Here is a 25,107-nt window from a genome sequence, read left to right as displayed (position 1 = left end):
AGGCATATGAACATACCACATGTGGCAATTCTTTAAAATGAAGACTTTAATTCTTCATGCGGTGAAACAGTTCTTCGAAAATACATATACAGTACTTACTTCTGTTCAATCCCATTAAATAACCACACATTTTAATGCACATGAATTCATTTGCCAATCTCTAAAATTGACAATAAATAGAGCAACAATTTATATTAAAGTTTGGATGAGTACTCCTCGATTGTAACACTGGTACTGATAACATAAAATGGCTTCAGAACGCAGACAGACAGAATAGACATTAGATAGTCAGACACTCATGTTACATACAAGTACATTGCAAGGGACACCCATAAGCCCTATTTTGAGTTACCGATTCATGTCCTATTGTACCACTGCAGGCAAAGCACCTTCACCATAGGCTGTTTGAATGGGGATGCAAGGGTTAAGATGTCGCAGATAGAAATGTAATGTATAGAGCTGACAAGCTTCCCTATTCAAACAAGCTTCCCTGTTCTACTCAATACAGGTCTATCTGAAAATGCTGTGATATTTCACCCTCCTGGATAAGCCCCAGGTTTCTACAAACTAATATTAAATTGCTACCAAGCCATTCAAAGTTAAATATGCAGGGAAGAATTTCAGTAGTAAACTGATCTCAAAACAGAAGACAGAGCTTGCTTAGCTAACACCATCTCTGGAAACCAATACTTTCATGACAAGCACCTAAAAATAAATAAATAAATACTTAAAGATTCACAATCACACATCTTGGCAGGCCACCACCTCCCATAACTGAAACATGTCAAAATAGCACTAATAGAAATATATAGGTAGAAATAGAAAATTCCCACCTGACCAGATAAATAGCACTCTGCTCTCAAAATACAAATAATTATTTTGAATATATTCAAAGACCTTCTCAACAACATTATGCAAGTGTTCAGCATTTAGCTGTCTGTACTGTCAGTTATCTGCTCCATCATTTTCTACTGAGGTATCGTATTGGAATAAAGTGAAAGGGGGCAGGTGGAAAAGAGATACATGTATGCTACTAGTCTAGGGCTTCTTTTCCATTAACTGTGACAATCGGGAGATTTTCCCTGTCCAATTACTGGTAGTTCATTGTAACAGTCTTGTGTAACTGCCCGATATATATCATGTGATAACTTCCACTCTTATCACATGCTAGGCTGGCTCTTATTGACCGTTGAAAGTTACATTTCCAAGTGTATATGACTGCTCTAAAACCAAACATTGTAAGTCTGTATGGCATTTCTAAAGTGCAGCAATTCTGTAACAATTCCATTCAGAGAAGATTGGGTTTGAAGTATATATAAATAAACATGACACCTAACAGAAGGACAATGTAACAAATGGCATAATGATAATAGTGCTTAATAACTTACTAGTATATGAAACATTCGCAAATACATTGATTCTCCCCCAAATACAGTCTTTGTAGCGTCAACTGACTCAAGCTGTCCCCACCATGTGTTGCTGTATTGTCCCTGGCACCATTTTGGGGTTAGGGGGGCTATAGAGCCCCCCATATCTCGGCTGGGGGGAACTGGTCCACCTCCCCAGTCTCTGTGCACTGCTGCTCTCCCAGTGTGAACGTCAGCTTGTATCTCATCCGGACCTTCTCCTGAGAGAGAGAGAGAGAGACACACACACACACACACAGAGAGTAAGCATGCCAGATTAGCTTGCTGGTTAGCATTGTAGCATCATTTTGACTTCAAACTAAAGCACACAAATGATCCAGGTGATATGAGACATGGGTAGGTGATGTAAGGAATCATAAAGACCAAGTAACAAAGGATGGAATAATGGATCCTGAACCTTAGCAGGGATCACACAGACAAAAAACATGTACCATAACACATCTGCTAAGTGGAATATCTTATTATACCATAACCACATTTTCAACTCATGCAAATATCAGATTAATAACTCTCATTGACTACACTAGGAGGACTCTCACCATTAGTGGGTTGGCCAGCAGCATGACTTGAGTGATGGCGGCGGGGGGAAAGATGGGGTTAAAAGGCGCCAGGTCAGTTCCCGAGGGTGGTTGTAGTCTCACCTTCATCGACTGGCAAGGGGGAAGGAATGAATGGGGGGGGGGTATCAGTGACAGTTTGAAGACGGGCTTTAGTTCATATATATTAACTCACAAATATTATAGATTGAGCAAACTTCACTGCCTGTCTGAAGCAGTACCTTACTGAACATATCTCACTTGTCAGGAGAGTGAGGATTCAAGTATGCTAAAATAATGATGCTCATGAGTTCTTTTAATCAACTACAGCAGGCAGCGTTGGTTTTAATTGGCCCCCCATGTTCTGAGCAAACTTTTTTTTCTCCATTGTTGGACATAAAATACTGTCAAAACACCAGGAAATCAGCTCCAAGTGATTTTAATGTTGGGAATCTGTTCCTCATTATTCCCACACACAAGAGAGATATGTGATCATAAACAAATGTAAGCAAGGTTTTAAAATATATCTTCTTGCAGTCAATTTGCAGTCTACAAATGATTTGTAATTATGTCCTGGCTCTGACCATCCGCTCGAGATAATAATTAGCCCACGGCTGAATCTAGTTGATTATCCCTGTACTACAGTGTAAGTACAGACCACAGTGTAATTGAATAGGTTGTAACAGCGCGAGTGTCCACTGTCCAAGTCAGCCTTACCTTGGGTACAGCAGCCTGTAGGACCATGTTCCTGACGGGAAGAGGTGCCGTGTTCAGCATGGACACCACCATCACCAGCACATCCGGCCGGCCCGGCGGACAGTCGGTGGCAAAGTGCAAGAGAACGCGGACCCCGTCTTTATCATAGGCCGTCACAGGACACAGCTTGCCTTAAACATCACAGAATGACAGAGAGAGGAAGAAAACACTCAGTATCTGCACTTCCAGCCAGTGTACTGAGCCATCTGTGTTGACCAGACTACAATACCCAGAAACTCCTGAAGGCAGGCCAAGGTCTTCCTGGGACTCACTTGGCTTGATGGCTTCTAGGGGGACGTGGACGTTACTTAGGGAGATCTCAGGGAACTTGGCTGGGCTGGCCTGCCCCAGCGGGAGAATCAGGATGGGGGACAGAGAGCGGAGAAGGGGGCTGTCATCAGCCTGGGTCTTAGGGGACAAGGTAGGGGCTGCAGCAGCAGCCGGTAGGATACCCAGAGGGAGAGGGCTGGATCTGGAGGCGGGGATCCCAATTCTCGGGGAGGCAGTGGCACCCATAGCCTCACCCATCCCAAACAGGTCGCCAGTGTTGATCACACCAGGCATGCTATGGTAGATGATGACAGATGGATTAAACCTGCACTCTGTACCGCCCATCCCTACTGCATACACTCAAAATAATTGATCAAGCAATAAGCCAATTGGTGGCATTTAAATATTACTTTAGTTATCCACTTTCAAGCCTCCACAGTTACATGGTGTGGTACATGCTAGCTAGCATCTAGCCTTCACAGGAACATAAAGTATGATTGGTAGTAGAGATGAGCACCTCTTGGGGCTACCCAAATCCAACATGGCCAGGTCCTGCAGACTGTGGTTCAGGGAGGCGGAGACTGCCTGGGCAGCAGCACTGGGGTAGGGGAAGGAGGCCGCCACTGAGGATTGTGGGGCGGCTGTCTTAGAAACAGGCTCTGTTGTAGAAGCTCCTAACTGGTCCGTAGAAGCTGCAGAGAATACAGTAGCTGGGGCACTGCCAAACAGGTCCAAAACTGGGTTGGGAGCCTGGAAGAGAAAAGGTTTAACATCACATTAAACATTGTGTGTCAAGCTGACATAGTTAAAATCAATATTTCCAGGAAGGATAAATATTTCTACCAGATAAATGCTTCTGAAAGTACTGACTGGTTAGGACACTTGAAAATTGCCATTTACCTGCATAAATGTCCTCCACAGATTATTCAAGTCATCTTTTGCAGGAACTGGGTCATTAAGTCCTGAAACAAACAAACAGTCAATATATCAGTCAATTTATTCTCCTGTTCTATCAAGAAAACCCACATTTCCCGGAAGAGGGAGAGACTTTGGCAATATATGTGGGGATTAGGTGAGTCTACTATATGAATTCAATGTCAAAAACATGAATCACAAAGACATACAGAAGACTAATGCTTTCTTATCAGATCCAAGACAAAGGTGTTGATACAGGATGTGCTGTACCTAGAGAGAGGAGCTCCTTGTCCAGTAGAGACAGTGCAGCAGAGGGTTTTCTGGGACTGGGGTCCTCCATGGCAGGGCAGGCCTGAAGATCCTGGAGGGGGGCAGACCCGTACAGCAGGTCGGCTGGGATAAAGTCGGGGTGCTGGGCTAGAGGAGGATGCTCTGGTGGGGAGGGGCTCTGGAGGTCCAGACCAGCCAGGTCTATCAGGATCTCAGACTGGTTGCTGTCTTTGGTACCTGGCCAGGGATGGAAAGAGACAAAGATTAGGGTGAAACAGTCCAAAATGGTAAATACAATAATACACCAATGTGATCTCAGATGAAGGGGAGGTTATTATTTTGTAAAGAATCCCCAGACCTGGGCCCCAGAAAGGAAAATATGGATAATCCCTGGTAGAAAATAAAATCTGGGAACCGTCATGTTCTTACATTGTGTAGTAGTTGACAGTCCAAGTGGCTCCATCTCTCCATTGACAGTCTGTCCCTCCACAATCCTCTTATAGGAGTTGATGACACGGGACAGGTCATCACTGGCCTGCAATATGTCACCTGGGGGTCACGAGAGGTCAAAGGTCACAAAGGATCAATCAATATGACCAATGATGGGAGGGATTTGACTATTTTGGACAATAAGATGGCAGGCCTCAGGGAGTGTTGGTTACCTAAGCTGCTGTCATTGTCCTCTGTCTCTGTGGCCAGCTTGAACACAGTCCCCCTCAGCTTGTCACAGTCACCGTAAAGCTCCTGAAATGAAAAAACAACACCAATAATAATATTATGTGATGACAACACATTTCATATGCTTCCAAAGTGTATTAATGTGCTTTAACAACAAAATATTTTAAAGAAAACTTTCATTGTCCTGGAAGCGATTTCGTTTTATTTTCCACAAAGTTAATCTATAAAAAGTGTTTATCTCCAATTTTATGAAGGGAAGAGTCTACAATAGTGATAGTGAAGTAAGATGTGGACCAACTTTGATAAGCTCCTTGTCTCCGTCCGTTGATTGGTCCCTGCTGAAGTGGCTGAGCATCTCGTTGAGCAGTTTAACACTGTTGTTGACCTCCTCCAGGGTGCTGCTGCGCTTCGACGCTCTCTGCAGCCTCACCTCATCCTGAAACACAGCACACGCCTGCCTTAAACCCACTGGGACACAGTGACTGACAGAGGGCCGGATTCAATCACTTGTCATCATTATGGTCGTCATCATGTTTGTGTAGCAGCTCTGTTTACACAACTACTGCCTAACAACTACTGCTAACCTCTTTGACCATGTTTTTGATGAGGCGGTTGGCCTCCTGTAGATCCTCAGGCTTTTTGCTCTTCAGAAGCTCGGCCAGTCGCTACAGAGAGAGAGAATAATAAGTCAGAGTCTCTAGTACTCTAGTCTGTTTCCCACAGTAGGGTCCAGTCACAGCAGCCAATCCCTGTGACAGATCCCAGGGCTTGAGAAAACATCTTTGATCATAGATCAACTTGAAGCTCAGAAATGCAAACATGCCAGGACCAATGAGAGAGGGTGAGATAGTCAGGCAGGTTTTATAGTGTAATTGTTATTGTAATGACATAGCATAGGCTAGATAGATTATGGCTATTTACATCCCAAAGACAGAAATCAAACATATTTTTTGAAAGATTAACACGTTCTTCACAAAGTGAATTTATAGCGTCCGTATACAAAGATCTTCCATCAAACATCATAAGAAGGAAGCATCTCACCTTGCTCTTCTCCTCATTCTCAAACACAGGGTTCTTGGGCCGGGAGGAGGGCGACGGCATCAGTGTCTTATCCAGAGGAAGCTCAGGGTCAACTGTGACAATACCTGAAAACAGGCCACAGTTAGGAGTGACATGGCGACTTTACAGTATTGGCTAAAAACCAATGAAAACCTGAAATAGGGTCATTTTAAAATGCTGAAATCCTACCTTGTTTCTTCAGCATTTGATAAGCATCACTGATCTTGGCCTCATTGGGTAAAGAGAGTGTCCAGCTGAAGAGCATATCTACCACTCTCTTCTTCACCACCTCCGACACTCTGTCACCTAGATACTGGAACAGGAACAGGGTTCATCTGGATGGATTCCATTTAAACAAAGCAACAAATTACATACAGAACTATGGGATTAAAGAAAATACAAAACATCTGATATTATCTACATACTTTAGGTGACACCACTTTGATGAGTTCATTTAGAAACCTAAATTTCCCAACTTCATTGTGGAACCTTTTCCCGCAGTTCTTCATGCAAGCCTCTAAAACCTGCAACAGTGAGAAGTCAATGTTAAAGCTCCAAGAATTATAGGGATAGTGATAAATGACAAATACTCAATGTAAGAGTGGGATGTTACGCACCATCAAAGCCTGTATCGCCTCCCATTCTTGTGGGGACTGGATTTTATGGGCTAACAATCTCACAGCAATCTGTGGGCTGAAATTAAAATCATATACTATCAGAACAAATCTCAAACAATTTAAGGATTCAACAGTTCCAAATGAGCCTGGTTTGAGGTTATGCTGTTGTAACTTTTTATTGTCGTCATCTTCAGAAAACCTTATTGATTACAATTAAATTAATACCTTAACATTACGTTACTTGAAGAGCATAGAAAAAGCATCCATACCCTTCCAATTCCTTATTGATTTGGTCACAGAATCCTATAATGTACTCCCAGTCTTCCTGCCTGTTGGATGGGTTGGTGGCTTTGTCTGTAGGGGGGGGGGGGTCACATGAATATCTATCTCTGACTGAGTTTTCAGAGGCTCCTTTATAAAAACTGCTGATGGCTGACATCTGAATGTGATGAAAGTCAAACATGTCATGAAAGTTACAGCACATTCGTCTTGACGCAGGTACAGCAAGTTCTAGTCGAATGCAGGCAGCCCTTGCAGTAAATTAGGTAGCTAGCTTGGCAGTTAGCTAGTCACAGAGTTGTGTAGCCTGCTGGTGAGTGATTTGTAAACAACTACAGTAGTTGCTAAGTTATCTAGCTAGCAAACTAACTCCAAAAATATTGACAACTAGCAAAAAAAATAAGCTTAGTTAGCTAGCTACCTAACAAGAGTCAACAAATGGTCGTATTCAGTGTGCATTGTGAACATGAACTGTTGTTGCCAAAACATGTTGATAGCTGGCTAACGTTAGCTCATTGCAAGCCACCTCTCATGACCCAAACATTGACTCAAAACACGAATAAATGAACATAGCCATTGTTGCCATTTGTATAAAATATACAATCTAGCTGGCACTTGTGATGTAGTTGTGAATTGTCAATTTGTGAATTGCCAATTTAAAACGAGGCATAAAGAAGTACGTATAATTTAATTTCCAAGCATGTAACTCACTGAGCCACGACTCCAGCGACTCCCCTTCCGCATCCGCCATATTCACTGCGGAGACACCAATGGGCCAATTCGATTATGCTGAGCCGCGGGGCACCGGTCGTGAACGGGAAAAAGTGGTGAGGGAGGAGCACATTCTCAAATCGAACAGTAATCTGCTGCGATCGCTCATGTTGTCTACGTCATGGTGCATACAACATCTTCTTTCCTTACAATGTTAGAATTTTCAAACGACTTATCATTGGTAAGGCAGATAAAACGTTTTTATTGAAAGCAATCACCTTTGAATGTGAAAACAGAATCATACTCATTACTCCACGTGCTTAATAATATCACTTTTGTTTTGAGCCCCTTTAGCTGGGGCTTTGAAAGGGGCACCTGGCTCAAACCCAGGAGGCAGCCCAATGTTATGATAATTTGTTGGTACAGATGGTTTGTTTAGCCTACATAGCAGGTTAGGATAATTAACGTAGCATGTTAGGAACATGTACATAGCAGGTTAGGGGAATGAATGTAGCAGGTTAATAGAACTAAGCTAGTGGATTACTTAGGATAATTAACATAGCAGGTTAGGAGAATTAAATGAAATTGTATTCGTCACATACGCTGAATACAACATGAATTTACCGTGAAATGCTTACTTTTGAGCCCTTAACCAACAATGCAGTTCTAAAAAGTAAGTAAGAAAATGCAATGCTCTCGATGGTGCAGCTGTAGAACTTTTATAGGATCTGAGGTCCCATGCCAAATCTTTTCAGCCTCCTGAGGGGGAATAGGCATTGTCATGCCACCTTCACAACTGTCTTGGTGTGTTTGGACCATGATAGGTCCTTAGTGATGTGGACACTAAGGAACTTGAAGCTCTCGACCCGCTCCACTACAGCCTCGTCGATGTGAATGGGGGTTTGCTCTGCCCTCCTTTTCCTGTAGTTCACGATCAGCTCCTTTGCCTTGCTCACATTGAGGGAGAGGTTTTTGCCCTGGCACCACATTGCCAGGTCTCTGACCTCCTCCCTACAGGCCGTCTCATCATCGTCTGTGATCAGGCCTACCACCGTCGTGTCGTCGGCAAAACTTAATACTGGTGTTGGAGTCATGTGTGGCCACGCAGTCGTGGGTTAACAGGGAGTACAAGAAGAGACTAAATACGCACTCCTGAGGGGCCCCGTGTTAAGGGTCAGTGTGGCGGATGTGTTGTTGACTACCCTCACCACCTGGGGGTGACCCGTCAGGAAGTCCAGGATCCAGTTGCAGAGGGAGTTGTTCAGTCCCAGGGTCCTTAGTTTAGTGATGAGATTGGAGGGCATTATGGTGTTGAACGCTAAACTGTAGTCAATGAACAGCATTCTCACATAGGTGTTCCTTTTGTCCATGTGGGAAAGGGCAGTGTGGTGTGCAAGAGATTGCGTCATCTGTTGGGGAGGTTATGTGAATTTAAGTGGGTTCAGGGTTTCTGGGATGATGATGTTGATGTGAGCCATGACCAGCCTTTCAAAGCATTTTATGGCTACAGATGTGAGTGCTTACGAGGCAGTTAAGGAAAAAGGGTTAGGCTTAGCTACAATCAGGGGGTTTGTTTAATCTCACCCGGGCGCCGTGTGTTTTGCACCGGGTGAAAGTTGATTGCATTAGTTTTGGAACCAGGCTGCCTCCTGGGCAGTGAGCCATGTGCCCTGTTTAAAGCACATGGCAAAGTAATCTCAAAACCAAGTGATACATGGGCACGTGGAGCAATGAGTACATTCTGTTTTTTCACATGCAAAAGTGATTGCTTTTGAGCTTTATCTACCTTCCCATTGAAAATGAGTTAGAAAATTCGGACATTTATTTTATTGAAAAAAAATGGATGATGCACCATTCTGCATTGTTGACTAAATGACAGAGCGGCACAGATTACTATTCTATTTGAGAAGGGCAGCCGCGCTCCTCCCTCCCCGCTTTCGCCCGATGACGTAACGGGCTTTTGCCTGATGCCCCGTGGCTCAGCATAATCGAATCCACCCAGTGACAGAACGACGAAGTAGTCAGAAGCCAATAGAAAGAGAAGCTAGAGAGGGATTTGGTTTCCCTGTCGGGCCGCCGTCAGACCCTTCTCCTTTTGGCCGCTGACGTCACGGCCATGGACCGGAGCACAATATAATAACTGTATATGATAACTGTATATGAGGGAAAAACCAAAGACCTGTGGAGACACCACGCGACTGCGACCAAAATGACATGTCTTTGGACCAAATTTCTCACGCTTTCACCCACTGGGCTGTAGAATGACGATAAATCATTGGAAGGTTTCTATTGATCTGGTTTGGGCGCCTGAGTAGGCATAGTTAGCACCGGGTGAAAAGTGATTGTACTTTTCTGACCAATGGCAAGTTGGCTCAAAACAAAAGTGAGATAGGTTAAGCACTTGGAGTAATGCGTAGGATTTTGTTTTCACATGCAAAAGTGATTCCTTTTGATAAAAACGCCTTATCTGCAATCCCAATGAAAAGTAATTTGAAAATGTAAGTTTCTGAACGATGGATCGTGCTGCAGATTGCTGTACGATTTGAGCAGCATGCGCCTCCCTCACTGATTCGACCGGTCACGTGGACGGGTCATATCCCGGTGCACCCCGTGCCTGTTTAATAGACTCCCCTCATTATAATGAAATAGTGATAGATAGGATTTGGGGTAAACTTTTATTTTACAGCCCTCTACTAGAAACTGAATGTGGTTTACTAGTCTGTATGGGAAACACACTTTAAAATGCCTATATGATAGTCATAAGCCCAACTGTAACATTTGTTTGCTAGAATATCTTGTACCCAAAATATAAGCTTATTTTACTCCAATGTTTGTAAACAATGTACATGTTAACATGGTTAAAACTATAATGTTGATATCATTGATTTTCAGTCCTTACATCCATCGCTCAGCCCATGAATTTGAGTGGTTACATTTATCCAGGCCCATCCCTCAGCTTCTTATCAAAACAGAGGTGGGTTGGCCGCTTTGTTATTGTTTCAACTAAGGATTCAAGCTTTAATGGTTTCAGTTTCAAAATTTTAACAACAAAACGTTTTACAAAATAAAATATTCACGCAATGTAGAAAAATGATCGATTCAAATTGTGAACAACCAAAATCGTCTTAGGCTACTCAAGTGAAATAAGAAATATCTTTAATAAGACTTGATTAAAAGGTAAATAAATAAACATATCCTTGATTATTCGAAATAAAAAAATATAATGTAAATTAGTCAAGATAAACCTGATAATAATACATAAAGTGTTATGGAAACGTGTCGTTCAGCACAAACCGTTCCTCAACGTAGCAAACGTTTAATTGAACTGAACGTACCCCTTTCCACTTTCCGCCAAAATGGCGCCGCATTTGTTTACGAGGAAGCTAACGTTACTTCGTCTTTCAAAGGTTGACCAATATGATCTCATGTCAATGTCAAATTATGTGATGTAATTTCTTAGATTTCATTAACAACTGAAACACGTAATCAGAAGAGCTTATGAAAGTCAGATTTTTCTAATTGAAGCACGCCTGGCCATTGTAGGCAGGCTACAAGCGGGTCTGCATCCACACCACCAGAGTAGAGGTTGTAATCTTTGCCGTCATCTCTCGTGGACACACGGTATCTAAGTAAACAACTAGTACCGTAGAGCAGCTGACCTGAGCTAATAAGGCAAATGGATCCACGTTTTCCAAAGATGGATATGTGAAAAGGATGCTTGTCAACACTACAGCTGGAAGAGAGTAATGTAGTGCTTGTCAGGGCAGAGGTATTGTCATCAATGAAAACAAGATAATCGACCACGTGTTGCCCAGGTGGCTCTCTCCTTGCTGCAATGTGCATCTGTGTGGTCAGTGTTGAGGGGCACTGCAACCACATGGCAGGTGTAATGTACAAGCTGGTTGACCACCAGAATCTGTCACAAAATAACATCCCTCCTGAGGACACGGGTATAGACCGACTTCAGTCATGGCACAGGCCAACTAAAGTGTCCAAGGAAGCAACAAAGCTGAGTGACATGACGGATAGAGACAAACACTGATGGGGAAAAACAGCTAAATCAAATAAAAATGGGTTAACTGTGCCTTACGCCCCACACACCTTAACCTTACACGCAGCAGACATTAAAGACCTTGTGACAAGGTTAGAGGCAACACAAACTGGCCTTCTGCTGGCAGGGACACTGACTGACAATGCATTCCAGCCTGTGAATGTCCTGGATGAGCCTGGTCCCTCCCATTAAAAGGATATGATGCTCCACTCCAAGATGTCCTGACCACTGAGGGAGACAATGACAGTCAAGGGCGCACTGTTGCAGTATGTGTCGACGAGGAGTTAGATGTGACATCCCTGTAGAGCAGAAAGCCGATTACCTTCAAAATGTTGTTGTTAGTGATGGGAGAGTGAGGAACCCATAAAGAGAGACCGGGGGGGCACCATGATGTGGCACGAGGGGTGGATGAAACAGATAACAGCTTCAAACTTCTTCGCTGTGATCAGGAGGAAAACGAAGCACACAAAGTTAGTTGACAACCTAACAAACCCAATCCAGTTCACAACCATACAGAGTTTGGTAAAGAGCATGAGCAGGATGCATACAAAGCCCTTAGCCCATATTACAAGGTGAAGAACTCAGGCCTAATGGTAAACACAATATCTCCCTTCCTGGCTGCTTCCCCAGATGGTATCGTGGTAGAAGGAGCTGAAGATGCACCTGTGGGACTGAGATGCAGCTCAAAATTCAGGAATATCCACCTAAAAGAAGCAGCAAGACTTGACAAGTTTCCCAGCTGTAGTAGATTCAAATGACCAGCTCTGATTGAATTAGAAACATCTGTACTACTATTGTGTAATGGGGCAAATGGGCATTATGGGAACACATTGATGCGATGTGGTGTTCGAAACAGCGAGGAATGGAGGTGTGTAGAGGTCTGTTTGATGATCGTCTATGGCAGGACTGCATGCTCCCTTTGGAAAGGTTCTATTTCTTAGTATGTTGCCCAAGCTCACCAATAAATCACGAATGATAAATCATACTTCTACCCAGGAATATGCAAGTCTTTTTTTGGCCTGCACCTTGACTCAAATTTGTTGATGAGCACCTCCTCACTTTTCCTGTTTGTTACATATAAAAGAAACAGATGAATATCATCTCATGATGTGAGGGAGGCAAAAAAATAAACAAAACGTGGTGTTTTACTAACTAAATGACACTTTTAGATAGTACGTTAAGATGGTCAAAGGAAACAGTCTCTTCAGCTTTAGAGGTGAGGAAAATTAGCAGCAGAACACGAATCGGAATGCACTCCTTTTTATGCGCACCAGAATTATAATCTGCTTCTATGAATTACCCTGTGAAAGCATAACACCGTAAAATCGTATTTTATAACTTAGTCATGTTGGCAATAGAACAAACTTTCAAATGATGCCCATTTGACCCAGATTGCGATTTATAATGGTCCGTTTTTGGATTGCGTATACAACAACGGTAATTGTGTGATGGCGGGAATGCAGGGCTGTGTTCCAAACAACAACTGCAAGTGTGCTTGTTCTAGTTCCTCAACAGCACAGATAGGAGTGCTCAAAAAAAGCACCTTATAGCTGAAGACTTCTTTAAGTCATAAAAATGTATTGAAATGACTTAGGAACTGTGCACACTTTAGAGAGGGGTGTGGCTACTCGGAGACTATTGTTTTTATGTTATGTTGCACCTACACCACATTTTCCAGGAATATTCTTATCATGTTACTGAATGTATCTATAGTATTTTCAGATTTTGTTATCAACAAATGCGGCAAAAGGTACAGTAAATGTAAAATGCACATAAAAGCAACAGTGTAATGTTTGGGATTCAGTCTTGTGCCAGGCGAACTGTTGTGTCTTCCAACTTTGGTCTAATAATTGTCCCATAATCTCCAAACTTCCCTTTCAATTGCTTCCGTGCTTTTCATATCGTTTCTGTAAGAAACATTTCAATTAAGCCCTATCCGTATAGGCCAACTCCTGCGGCTGTGAAAAGGGTTCATAGTTCCAAGTCATTTGATGTGACATGTGCATTAATAGGATATAATCAAAGATGAAAAATGTGAATGACCACAGACCAAAAAAACCTGTCAATCAGAATAACCACTACTATGCTTTAAATGTCCATAAACACTAAGATAGTTAGAACATTTAACATACCAAAAAAAAAAAATACTTGCTTGCCCACAAATCTTGCTCCCCTAAAAATGTGAGCTGTACTTAAATGATACACTTAAATTGTCTTCCATGTTGATGGTGGTTATATGTTCAAATACACTTATAACAGACACCTTTTCTATTTGAAATTGAAGGAAATGTAGGCTCAATTACATACTAATTATTAGACAGACAGTGCGAGAGAGACCGGAAAGCCAGGAGGAGTGTCCACGCCAGAAAGACAGCGGCCCGACTTGGATGCGACAACACAAACACATGGGATCCCAGGGCCAGCAGCCCAGACCGCCACACCACGCCAGGCCATTCAAACCAGGGGTGGGAAAAAGTTAGTCAGATGACAACATGTGTGCCAGATCTCATTCAGTTCTGGACACATGCTGATGGGAACTTGCTGCTGGAGAATCCTGAAGTCTCACCCGTTCAATGGCACGTTCAACATGAATCTGTAGGTGAGCAATGCAACGGGTGTCACACACCTCTGAAGCAGTGAACTGAGACTTCCCCCTCACAAATGGTGCTACAGAGACACAGACTCATTTGTAAACAAGTAAGTCCTGAATGCCAAAACTCTGAACCGCCAGTACCTTTTCCCCTGCATGTCCAGTAATCCACTTCGCTCAAAGACCCCCCCCCATACAGATCAGACATGTACACAACAGAGCCATGAGGTGCAATGCACACTAAGGCCTTGGTCATGTTAGGGTTCTTGTAGTTGAACCAGGTGCAGGACTATGCAGCAAGCCTGGATGGCTTTCAATGAAAACATCTGTGCAGTCTCCTATGACTCGACAGTTCGGGTATGCTGTCTTGCCTGCGACAGGCATACGCTTCTGTACAAACTGCCAACTGGGCAGCTGCTTGAAACAATGATACATGATATTGCACCAAAACGCCAAAGCAGTCAGCAACGGTCCCTCATTAAAAGTCAGACTCAGAGACAAATTAGGGCCAGGAACAGTTCATCCATGGGACTGAGCTTTCTGTGTCTCTTGGCCATCTTTTGCCGGCTTCCCTTTGAAAAGAGAGCCCCGGTAGTGCAGCTGGCCATTTCGCTTTGGTCGGAGGAAGTCGTATAAGGTCAGAAAGGTCATGTAATCCGTCAGTCCGGTGTAAAACCATATATCACCAGCACTTCCCTGGAAGGAGAAGGTTTTCCTGTGCAGCTGCCTCTGGAGGTCTTTGATTTTGGCTTCAGCATTCTCCAGCCTTCTCCAGCTCGGCAGTATCTATACAGTTTCCCTCCTCATTCTTCTCACCGAGTTCCCTCATGGTGTCACAATCGTCGTAAGGAGCGGACCAAAATGCAGCGTGGTATGTGTTCATGATGATTTTTTAATTAAAGAAAGCACTGACCACTGAATACAAACTATACAAAACAAATAACGACCGCACCGCTATAATGAGACCTGTGCTGACACAAGCAACTAACATAGACAATCACCCACAACCCAAAATGACAAAACAGGCTACCTAAATATGGCTCCCAATCAGAGACAACGACTAACACCTGCCTCTGATTGAGAACCATATCAGGCCAAACACAGAAACAGACAAACTAGACATCCAACATAGAATGCCCACTCAGATCACACCCTGACCAAACAAAACATAGAAACATACAAAGCAAACTATGGTCAGGGTGTGACACATGGACGCAACCATCTCTGCTACCTGACAAATAACCAGAATTTGCAATTAGTCACACGTATGTACTTTATTGTTTATGTATTACTGATAGAGCAGGAGGCAGATACCTTAACTTCATTGGGAGGCTAGCTGCAGAGGCAACTGCTAAGCCATCAGGTGATGTATCAGGAAAGGGATTGAAATATTGAGGAGTGGTGGGCCCTAACTCCATCTGTGAACTCCATAATATAGAAGGATATACAATTACCATAATACACACTACCCAGATGCATATTAGGGAGGAGCTCAACAGTCAGCAAGGTTCAGCTCTCAATGTGTCACTCCCTTTACTGGTGCATATTGGTCCACTGCACAACCCTAATATACAGTACCAGTCAAAAGTTTGGACACACCAACTCAATCAAGGGTTTTGTCTTTATTTTGTACTATTTTTCTTCATTGTATAATATTAGTGAATACATCAAAACTATAAAGTAATGGAATCATGTAGTAACCAAAAAAGTGTTAAATACAAATATATTTTTATTTGAGATTCTTAAAAGTAGCAACCCTTTGCCTTGATGACAGCTTTGCACACTCTTGGCATTCTCTCAACCAGCTTCACCTGAAATGCTTTTCCAACAGTCTTGAAGGAGTTCCCACATATGCTGAGCACTTGTTGGCTGCTTGTCCTTTACTCTGCGCTCCAACTCATCCCAAACCATCTCAATTGGGTTGAGGTCGGGTGATTGTGGAGGCCATGTCACTCCATCACTCTCCTTCTTGGTCAAAAAGCCCTTACACAGCCTGGAGGTGTTGGGTCATTGTCCTGTTGAAAAACAAATGATAGTACCACTAAGCCCAAACCAGATGGTATGGCGTATCGCTGCAGAATGCTGTGGTAGCCATGCTGGTTAAGTGTGCCTTGAATTCTAAATACATCACCTACTGTGTCACCAGCAAAGAACCATCACACCTCCTCCTCCATGCTTCACAGTGGGAACCACACACGCAGAGATCAGCCGTTCACCTACTCAGCGTCTCACAAAGACACTGCGGTTGGAACCAAAAATCAAACATTTGGACTCATCAGACCAAAGGACAGATTTCCACCGGTCTAATGTCCATTGCTCATATTTCTTAACCCCAGCAAATCTCTTCTTATTGTTGGTGTCCTTCAGTAGTGGTTTCTTTGCAGCAATTCGACCATGAAGGCCTGATTTATTTGGGCTGCAATTTCTGAGGCTGTTAACTCTAATGAACTTATCCTCTGCAGAAGAGGTAACAATGGGTCTTTCTTTTCTGTGGCAGTCCTCATGAGAGCCAGTTTCATCATAGCACTTGATGGTTTTTGCGACTGCACTTGAAGAAACTTTCAAAGTTATTGAAATGATCCGGATTGACTGACCTTAAAGTAACTATTATTCTACAATGTAGACTGTTGTTTCTCTTTGTTTATTTGAGCGGTTCTTGACATAATATTGACTTGGTCTTTTACCAATCTTCTATTTACCACCCCTACCTTGTCACAACACAACTGATTGGCTCAAACGCATTAAGAAGTAAAGAAATTCCACAAATTAACTTTTAACAAGGCACACCTGTGTCACGTCTTGACCTTAGTTCCTTTTTTATGTCTCTATTTTAGTTTGGTCAGGGCGTGAGTTGGGGTGGCCATTCTAAGTTTTCTATTTCTATGTGTTTGGCCTGGTATGGTTCCCAATCAGAGGCAGCTGGCAATCGTTGTCTCTGATTAAGAACCATACTTAGGCAGCCTGTTTTCCCACTATGGGTGTGGGTAGTTATTTTCTGTTTAGTGTTTTTGTTGCACCTTACAGACTGTTTCGTTTTTGTCGTGTTTTCTCCTTTGTTATTTTTGTGTTCGGTTTAATAAATATAACATGAACACTTACCATGCTGCGCATTGGTCCGATCCATCCTATTCCTCCTCAGAAGAGGAAGACAATCGTTACAACCTGTTAATTGAAATGCATTCCACCTCATGAAGCTGGTTGAGAGAATGCCAAGCGTGTGCAAAGCTGTCATCAAAGCAAAGGGTGGCTTCTTTGAAGAATCTCAAATCTCAAATATATTTTTATTTGTTTAACACTTTTTTGGTTACTACATGATTCCATATGTGTTATTTCATAGTCTTTATATCTTCACTATTATTCTACAATGAAGAAAATAGAAAAAATAAAGAAAAACTCTGCAATGAGTAGGTGTGTCCAAACTTTTTACCCGTACTGCATATATATTTGTGTTATTCAGATTTTTTTCATGGGGTGCTACTGCACCCTCAGCACCCGTTCTTCCCGCCAATTGATACTTGCGAGCATTGCACATGCGGTGTGTCCTCTCGAGAGATAGGGTGCAGTGTTTTTTTTGGGGGGGGCACACAAAAACACAACTTATCTTTTTACAGTTTTTAGAATAGGTTTCACTTTTTCTGTAGTCGCTGTGGTTGGTGTTCTGTTGTTTTTGTACTGTAATTATGTTGTACTGCCAGCAGATGGCGGGAATAACACAGTATATAATCTATGACCACCTGCCTCACTAGAAAGAGCCAGAGTACCAAAGCCTCACAAGAGCAAAACGCTAGATAGAGCCATTGGGTCATTCATTATGCAAGTATTACATGGGTGCAATGATGCAAGATAAACAGCATGACACACTATAGTTGACTACTAGAGCACTGGGCTAGACCAGTTAACCTCTTCTTCATTCACTTCTCTCCTGTCTAGGTGAGTAACCTCCCAGGGATCCTCCTCCCTGTGAACACTCTGATGGGAGTGTGTGAAAGAACAGCACAGTCTAAAGGACACAGATCAAAACCTCAGATTAGAGCAGGCTGGGGTACAAAGAAACCAGTGTGAGGCAGCGGAAGGGGTTTTGCATGTGTTTCAGACAGGAAGATCATGTCAGGGAGAAGTGGCTCCTCCACCCCACACACAGACTTTGATCTGGAGATGGGTCGTACATATGACAGACGGCAGGATGGGTATGAGACAACCCCTCCCAACACTCTATTACATACACTCCAGGTAGAGGCAGTGGCGTGTATTCACGGATGCCAAGGGAAGCCAGGCTTCCCCCCAAAAAACATACATTATTTTGTATCTTTTGTCTCACTGTGTTTCATCAATTTCATTCAATTTTCAAAAGGCTAAATGTATCTCACTGGAGAACGCATCCAAACGAAAGAAACATCACATCTCTGTCTCAGTATGTGTAGCGTATCTATCTGATGCTGTCTGGTCAAAAAGAGTATGCCATTTTTGCTGCCAGTAGAATTGAATCCAAGGAATGCCAGCGAGCATTTGGCCTCCCTTGATAATTTTTCAAAAGAATTACAGCCAATCAGCATTGAGCTAAACTGAGCGAGCTTAGCTGTGATTTGTCCTGATGCACCAAAAGAAAGTGTCAAGGAAAGCCAGTTTGGATTTGGATTCAGACCAATCACACCAGAAGCCAAACGTCATTGACAGAAAAAAACTAGAATTTTTGCATCTCATGTTGTTTTCCCCCGGAAGCTAGCTAGCTAGCTAAAATCAGCCCTTTTCTAAACTAGCCATGGATGGAGGTAGGGATTTGGACTTGTGGTTTTACTTCTCGATACTAGCCAATGATTATAACGCGATTCTGTTCCAACCATAAATTCCACCATTGTGCCCCTGGCCCGAGAGGATGGAAATTCAACAGGTAGCTAGATGTAGTAGGCTAATGTTAACGAGCTGACCTGGCGCATCATTGCCCATGAAAGGAAGTTAGGCTAGCGATCAAGCATTTTAGCCAGGTAGCCTAGGAAAACAAAAGCTAAAAGTGTGTACTGTATAACAGTCATAGACTTGTTTAGGCAACATGAAAGAGGATGGCGGAATTGGTGTTTCTCTACAAGCAGGGTGAGTCAACATGTTTTTATCTATTTGCATGCACACACACGCATATACCAAACACAAACAGAAATCAGTACCATGGACAGGCACATATTTAGCTTAAGTTGATTGGACTAAAAGTTTTGGGTATAGTTTAGTTGTCACTCGATTAGACTAAGCAGAGGTGATTAGATGATGTTGAAATGATGCTGGAATAGTGGAGGCAGTTCCTGTTTTCTTTGCGACTTGTGGTAACTCTGTGGTTCTAAATCAATAGTTGTTTAGTGGTCTGAAAATGTCGGAAACATAACCTTGGTTGACAATGCTGTAGGTCATGTAACGGTTTGTTACATGCAAAATGCATTGTGGACTTCACCGGACAGGTCTTTGCTCTCAGGTTGTGACGAAACAAAGGTGTGGTTGAATTTATTGTGCCACTGTGCCTTCTCATTGTCTCGGACTTTAGGCCTATATATCATGGTGTCAAGGCATATGAACCCGGCCCTTAGCCGGGCTATAGAGCAAACAACACAATTATCACAACACATAGGTTGTAAATGGCTATTTTATATCCTGGCTTGGCTTCCCCGGTGATTCTATCTACGCACCGCTACTGGGTAGAGGTAGCCTATGGGCCTGTATTCATAAAGCGTCTCAGCGTTGGAGTATTGATCTAGGATCAGGTCCCCCCCACTGTCCATATAATCACATAAATGATCTAAAAAGCTAAACTGATCCTATATCTGAGAGACTGTCTGGGTCGTAAGCACAGATCTAGAATTAGCTTACACTCATTCCAATAGTAACCATTAATGGGTACATGTCAAACTGACCTTAGATCAGGAGTTGGGCATATCATCTGACCACCTATGTCACCCAGTTAATCAGCATCTTTCTCTTTTGAAACATTAGGTTACACTGTGTGGTGTTGAGTGTAACCCAAGCATGACCCATGATAAGGGCCCACACCCAATCTGCTACATTGCTCATCCATGCTCTCTGTAGGAACTCTCTCTGTTGTGCAAAAGTGGTGAGATAGTTAGTGGAGTAACCATAGAGATACAGGGCCAGTTATCCGGATGAAGCCTAGACTAAAAAGCATTCTCAATGGAGAATCTACATTGAAAGAGTTTTGAACGTAATGGCTAGGCTTAATCTATGTCTGGGGTTCTACTTTCTATGTGTAGAACTTCCTCCTAAAAACAATGTGGATTGTTCTAATGTGAAACATACAGTACCCGCGACAACAGGAAGTAACCAACGTCACAACAGTAGCTTCTTCATAGTGATTGTTTTATTATTCTGTTGTCGTCGATCTACGTTCAAAGGAAATTAAATGCTGTGACAGACATCCAGGGACATCATCATCCTCCGGTTTGAAAACGGAAACGTTTTTAATTCACGCACATCATGAAATGACATCATAAAGCAACCATGTCAGATATACATACAAAGACTTTCCAGCATAAGGTAAACAATCACATCGTCTTAGGTGTCAACCACCGTATGATCCCACTCCGGAATAACGAGTCGGACGGCTGCAAATGGACGAGGAAATAAACCATAGAATGATACTGGTAGCAGACTGGAGACTATTGTCACCGAAGTGAAACAAATAGTGAGTGCCGAGTGCAGTGTTATGTCATATTTAACTAGGCTTAATGAATGGTACACTTGCTGGCGGCCTTCGCACTATAATGAATGACTGACTGACTGAGGAGAGAGTAAATATTGACCATGGGAGAGTGCAAGGCTGTCCAGGAACCGAGAGACAGCGTAAATAGACAAAGTTTTGGACTGGGTCCTATTTATCAGGCCCCTTGAGAGCAGCGGAATCCACCGTCTGGTAGCGTCAACTAGCCTGGTAGAAGACACTGAACCGTCTGGTAGCGTCAACTAGCCTGGTAGAAGACACTGAACCGTCTGGTAGCGTCAACTAGCCTGGTAGAAGACACTGAACCGTCTGGTAGCGTCAACTAGCCTGGTAGAAGACACTGAACCGTCTGGTAGCGCCAACTAGCCTGGTAGAAGACACTGAACCGTCTGGTAGCGTCAACTAGCCTGGTAGAAGACACTGAACCGTCTGGTAGCGTCAACTAGCCTGGTAGAAGACACTGAACCGTCTGGTAGCGCCAACTAGCCTGGTAGAAGACACTGAACCGTCTGGTAGCGTCAACTAGCCTGGTAGAAGACACTGAACCGTCTGGTAGCGTCAACTAGCCTGGTAGAAGACACTGAATGTCGAACGCAGCGTTCAATCTGGTTCAACCAGGCTAAGAGTCAACCAATAGGATACCAGTCTCAACTCTATACCTGCTGAAACATTGACCCCTGTAATCACATAAGGTCTAGGGCCAGGAATTTTTCCTGAACACGTGACATGACTTGGAAATACTCCAGATCAGATGGTCAGGAAAACCTCAGGGTCATACATGTCATATGATTGGCTGAGAATACAGACACACCTGAAGAGGTAAATACATGTCACGTACAGAAAATATACACAGGCGTCACACTTTAGTGCTTTTTTTTTTACATAGTGTGACATGGTGAACTTTGAATCGGGGGGGGGGGGGGGGGGGCTTTGCAACAACAGCAAGGCAACACATAGCCAGGCTACAGTTCATTGGGAAACCACGTAAGCAAGGTTTCTCCTGCCCTTGCATTTTCAAACACCTGCAAGTCAATCAGACTATCAGTTCATTGGAATGGCTCATTGCAGTTCATTGCAGGCTAGAAATAACATTGAAAAACTTGCATGGTCCCCTCCCTGCATATTCCCTTCAGACCTGCCTCTTCGTGTATTTCAGCCATTTTACTTCAACAAACCATAAAGCATATTCGAGTAGTTTTCCAAATCAAAGAGTGTAGATAGGGAATAACAAGCAGAGTGGAGGAGAGATCATATGGAATTCCTTGCATTTGAAGTCCTCTTCAAGATTCTCAAAAGGTCCAAAGTAGAGAGTTGAGGACACAGAGTTCAATAGAGGTCATTGACCCACCCGTTGCGCTAGTCGTTCTGATCTAGAGTCAGTTTGTCAGCATCATTGGTCCTTTATTTTCTTTATCAAGATGGAGGATTCCATTCTGCCTCCGTCACAAGCAGACACTGACTGAAGGATAAATACTTAAGATGTTGCCCAGATCAAGCACTTACGTTGGTCTTTATGACAATTCATGCCCCCTCTTTCAGGTAACGCTAAACTACCTTTTTCTGTGACTTCTTTTTGCCCGCTGTCCAAAAATGTCCCCCTTTAGACGCAACCAAACCGACAGATCATGTGTTCGCATCTAATCGCATAGAATTCCAAAAGCCCTTTTGATACGTCCCATAATCAGACAAAACAAGACTGTCATACGCATGTCCTTCTGTTAAACATAGATCCACACTGCACATTTACATAACAACACTCTCTGGCACAAAACATTATGTTTCTCTTTCATCGAATGATCATACTTGAAAGTGAGACAGAAGAGACTGCAGAGCTGAGACGGGTTTAGAGATTCAGACTGGGGTTTCCATAAGGTAGCTCCTAACCAATGGCCGGCATGTGTGGAGAATGGAGACATTGTATTGGTCACCGTATCTCTGCGATCTGCTGCTTAAAAAAGCACTCATTGGTCAACCTGGAGAGACAAAAAACAGCAGAGATGGAAAAGGCACTACCCAACTTCCACAAACGCAGGGTGAAATCAGTGAGTGTAGCACTATTCAATACCTTCTTTCATAGAACTAATGATTATAAGGATACTGCCGTTTCAACCCAGTCAACCACTAGCAATCTCCATAAAGAACCCCTACGACCCAATTTAGCTACATTTAGGTCATATTGAATCAGCCCCATCATCAGTTAAGTCTATTGATTGCGGATGGACATAAAACTCTATACCATTGTCTATGATTTTTTTGAGAACGATGGCCACATTTAAGAATGCAGAAAGCCACTAAATGCCTAAATGGGTAAAAAATGACACCATTTGTTCTAGCTGATGGCCGCGCTTCCGCTTTCACACCAGAACAAAGTAGAAATCCTGACATTTTCCAAATTAGATTTAGATTTCCACCTGAAATATTATTGAAATATAATTTCTGTCTTGAGATTATTGCATAACTCCCAATCACATGAAAACCATTTAGCTTCTTGTCTCAGAGACTCTGTGCATGATCTGGGTCATATCAATTAGTGCACAGTTTCAAAACGCAACAAGACGTTTTGCAACGGAAAACAAAAATGAGTGTTTCTTATTCAGTTCAGGTAGATCCTCCCTGTCTATTTTCTTCCATTTGGTACTAAATTAATATGATCCTAGAAAACGACAATATGTAGGTCTACAAATAGGGAAGAAATCAAGTAAATGAATGAAAAAAAAACACACTAAAACGGGCTCAAACTACAAATATTTAGAGATATACATACACATCGATAACAATAGAATTTCTCTCCAGTCCATGGTCCTTCTCTCCCAAAGCTGGGTTGAGATCAATAACACACTAGACTAGAGTCTTTGGTCTCTGACATCTTCTTCATTGTCTTTGTCTAATAGACTGTAACATATGATGGTGATGTTATGCATAATGAAAGAAAACAAAGAACGTATAAGAAGGGAGGTCGTTGCCGGAGTCGAGCTACAGCCTTGTGTTTGTTTTTTTACTTCAACTTAGGTTCCTTTGCAATGCTTCTCTGTTCCGTGTGTCCAAGAATCCACAGAGTCAACTGTAGAGTCTGAGTAATGAAATCTGCCTCTTGCTCTGTGTATTTGCAGGATCTTTGTTCCTCTTCCCATTCTTCCATTCCTCATTTAAGTCTGTTTCTGAAGTGTCCCTCAAAGTTCTGAGGGGGTGTAAATGGGACAATGGGGGACGAGGGGGGCCATGTCATTATTCACTTAGCCAATCACATGTTTTGGTTGACCGGCGTGACGTAGTTGCGCGGGAACATGCCTGTCTGGCCGTGGCAAGCCCCTTTCCACCAGTTGGGGTCGGAGTTGTCCAGGACCTGGATGAAGTCGCCGCGTCGGAAGCCCAGCTCGCCGTCCTCCTGAGGGTCAAAGTCAAACAGCGCCTGCACGTACGTTGAATGCTGGAGAGACGAGAGGAGAAACACATGGGTTAGAATATGTGAGGAGTGTAGTCGGGCACTCCTGTGTTCATTAGGGCACTGTCACACCCTGACCTTAGAGCTTTTTATGTCTCTATTTTGGTTTGGTCGGGGTGTGATTTGGGTGGGCATTCTATGTTCTTTTTTCTATGTTTTTGTATTTCTTTGTTTTGGCCGGGTATGGTTCTCAATCAGGGATAGCTGTCTATGGTTGTCTCTGATTGGGAACCATACTTAGGTAGCTTTTTCCCACATGGTTTTTGTGGGTAGTTATTTTCTGTTTAGTGTTTTGCACCTGACAGGACTGTTTCGGTTATTCTCGTTGTTATTTTGTTATAGTGTTCAGTTTCAATAAAAAGCATGAACACTTACTACTTTGGTCCGATTCCTCTTCTTCAGACGGCGAAAACCGTTACAGGCACGCAACGGATAATGTTTTAAAACGCTTTGCAATGGAATAGGAAATGTGTATTTCTTATTGGTCTGTGTACTAGACTCTCTGTTAAAATCATTCTTCTGTTTGGTGCCTAATGAACATTACCCTTTTTTCCAACTTCCAATTGTATTGTACTTCTACTTGTATATTTGTCTCATAACCAACATGAAGGCGACCATAGTGGATTTAGCTATTTTTCTGCAAAATTGCTTAGTGAACTGTAGTTCACTGGTAATTGGTTGTGTTTTTGCATGATTGCTTAGATGAGAATACGTGATGCAATCTCATTAAATGATTGTCAGAGATGAGGATTTCCCTGGTATTCCGTATGATATTGCAGCGCTGTGTATAC

General features: G+C 42.9%; 2 protein-coding genes across 2 annotated transcripts in view; both read right to left on the bottom strand.

The window, feature by feature from the left end:
- Positions 1-31: 31 nt before the first annotated feature.
- On the bottom strand, positions 32-7,567 carry LOC110493558 (ADP-ribosylation factor-binding protein GGA3). The gene is made up of 17 exons (XM_021567904.3): positions 7,519-7,567; positions 6,798-6,882; positions 6,529-6,604; positions 6,337-6,435; positions 6,101-6,224; positions 5,894-5,997; positions 5,437-5,517; positions 5,151-5,288; positions 4,837-4,918; positions 4,604-4,723; positions 4,175-4,411; positions 3,890-3,951; positions 3,507-3,739; positions 2,992-3,284; positions 2,681-2,850; positions 1,967-2,077; positions 32-1,627 (listed from the first exon to the last, which is right to left on the bottom strand). The coding sequence occupies exons 1-17, from the start codon at positions 7,556-7,558 to the stop codon at positions 1,517-1,519; spliced, it is 2,166 nt and encodes a 721-aa protein (XP_021423579.1). The 5' UTR covers positions 7,559-7,567; the 3' UTR covers positions 32-1,516.
- A 12,929-nt stretch (positions 7,568-20,496) lies between these two features.
- The window catches only part of LOC110493557 (growth factor receptor-bound protein 2), a 42,029-nt gene continuing 37,418 nt past the window's right edge, over positions 20,497-25,107 (bottom strand). Inside the window, exon 5 of the mRNA XM_021567903.3 lies at positions 20,497-24,301. Within this exon, the coding sequence (XP_021423578.1) occupies positions 24,116-24,301 (186 nt within the window). The 3' untranslated portion in view covers positions 20,497-24,115. The remainder of the gene's footprint in view (positions 24,302-25,107) is intronic.

The sequence above is a fragment of the Oncorhynchus mykiss genome, chromosome 17 (genome assembly GCF_057628025.1).
Source record: "Oncorhynchus mykiss isolate SJ-2025 chromosome 17, ASM5762802v1, whole genome shotgun sequence".
Lineage (NCBI taxonomy): Eukaryota > Metazoa > Chordata > Actinopteri > Salmoniformes > Salmonidae > Oncorhynchus > Oncorhynchus mykiss.
This window is presented reverse-complemented; position numbering and strand designations above follow the sequence as displayed.

What these genes read in the sequence shown, in the direction of transcription:
- LOC110493558 (XM_021567904.3), bottom strand. Translation starts at nt 7,558, where the DNA reads ATGGCGGATGCGGAAGGGGAGTCGCTGGAGTCGTGGCTCA. An exon ending in CAAGGAGCTCCTCTCTCTAG is followed by an intron (nt 3,952 to 4,174) that starts GTACAGCACATC and finishes TGTTTGTTTCAG; the next exon opens with GACTTAATGACCCAGTTCCT. An exon ending in CCTAGAAGCCATCAAGCCAA is followed by an intron (nt 2,851 to 2,991) that starts GTGAGTCCCAGG and finishes GTGATGTTTAAG; the next exon opens with GCAAGCTGTGTCCTGTGACG.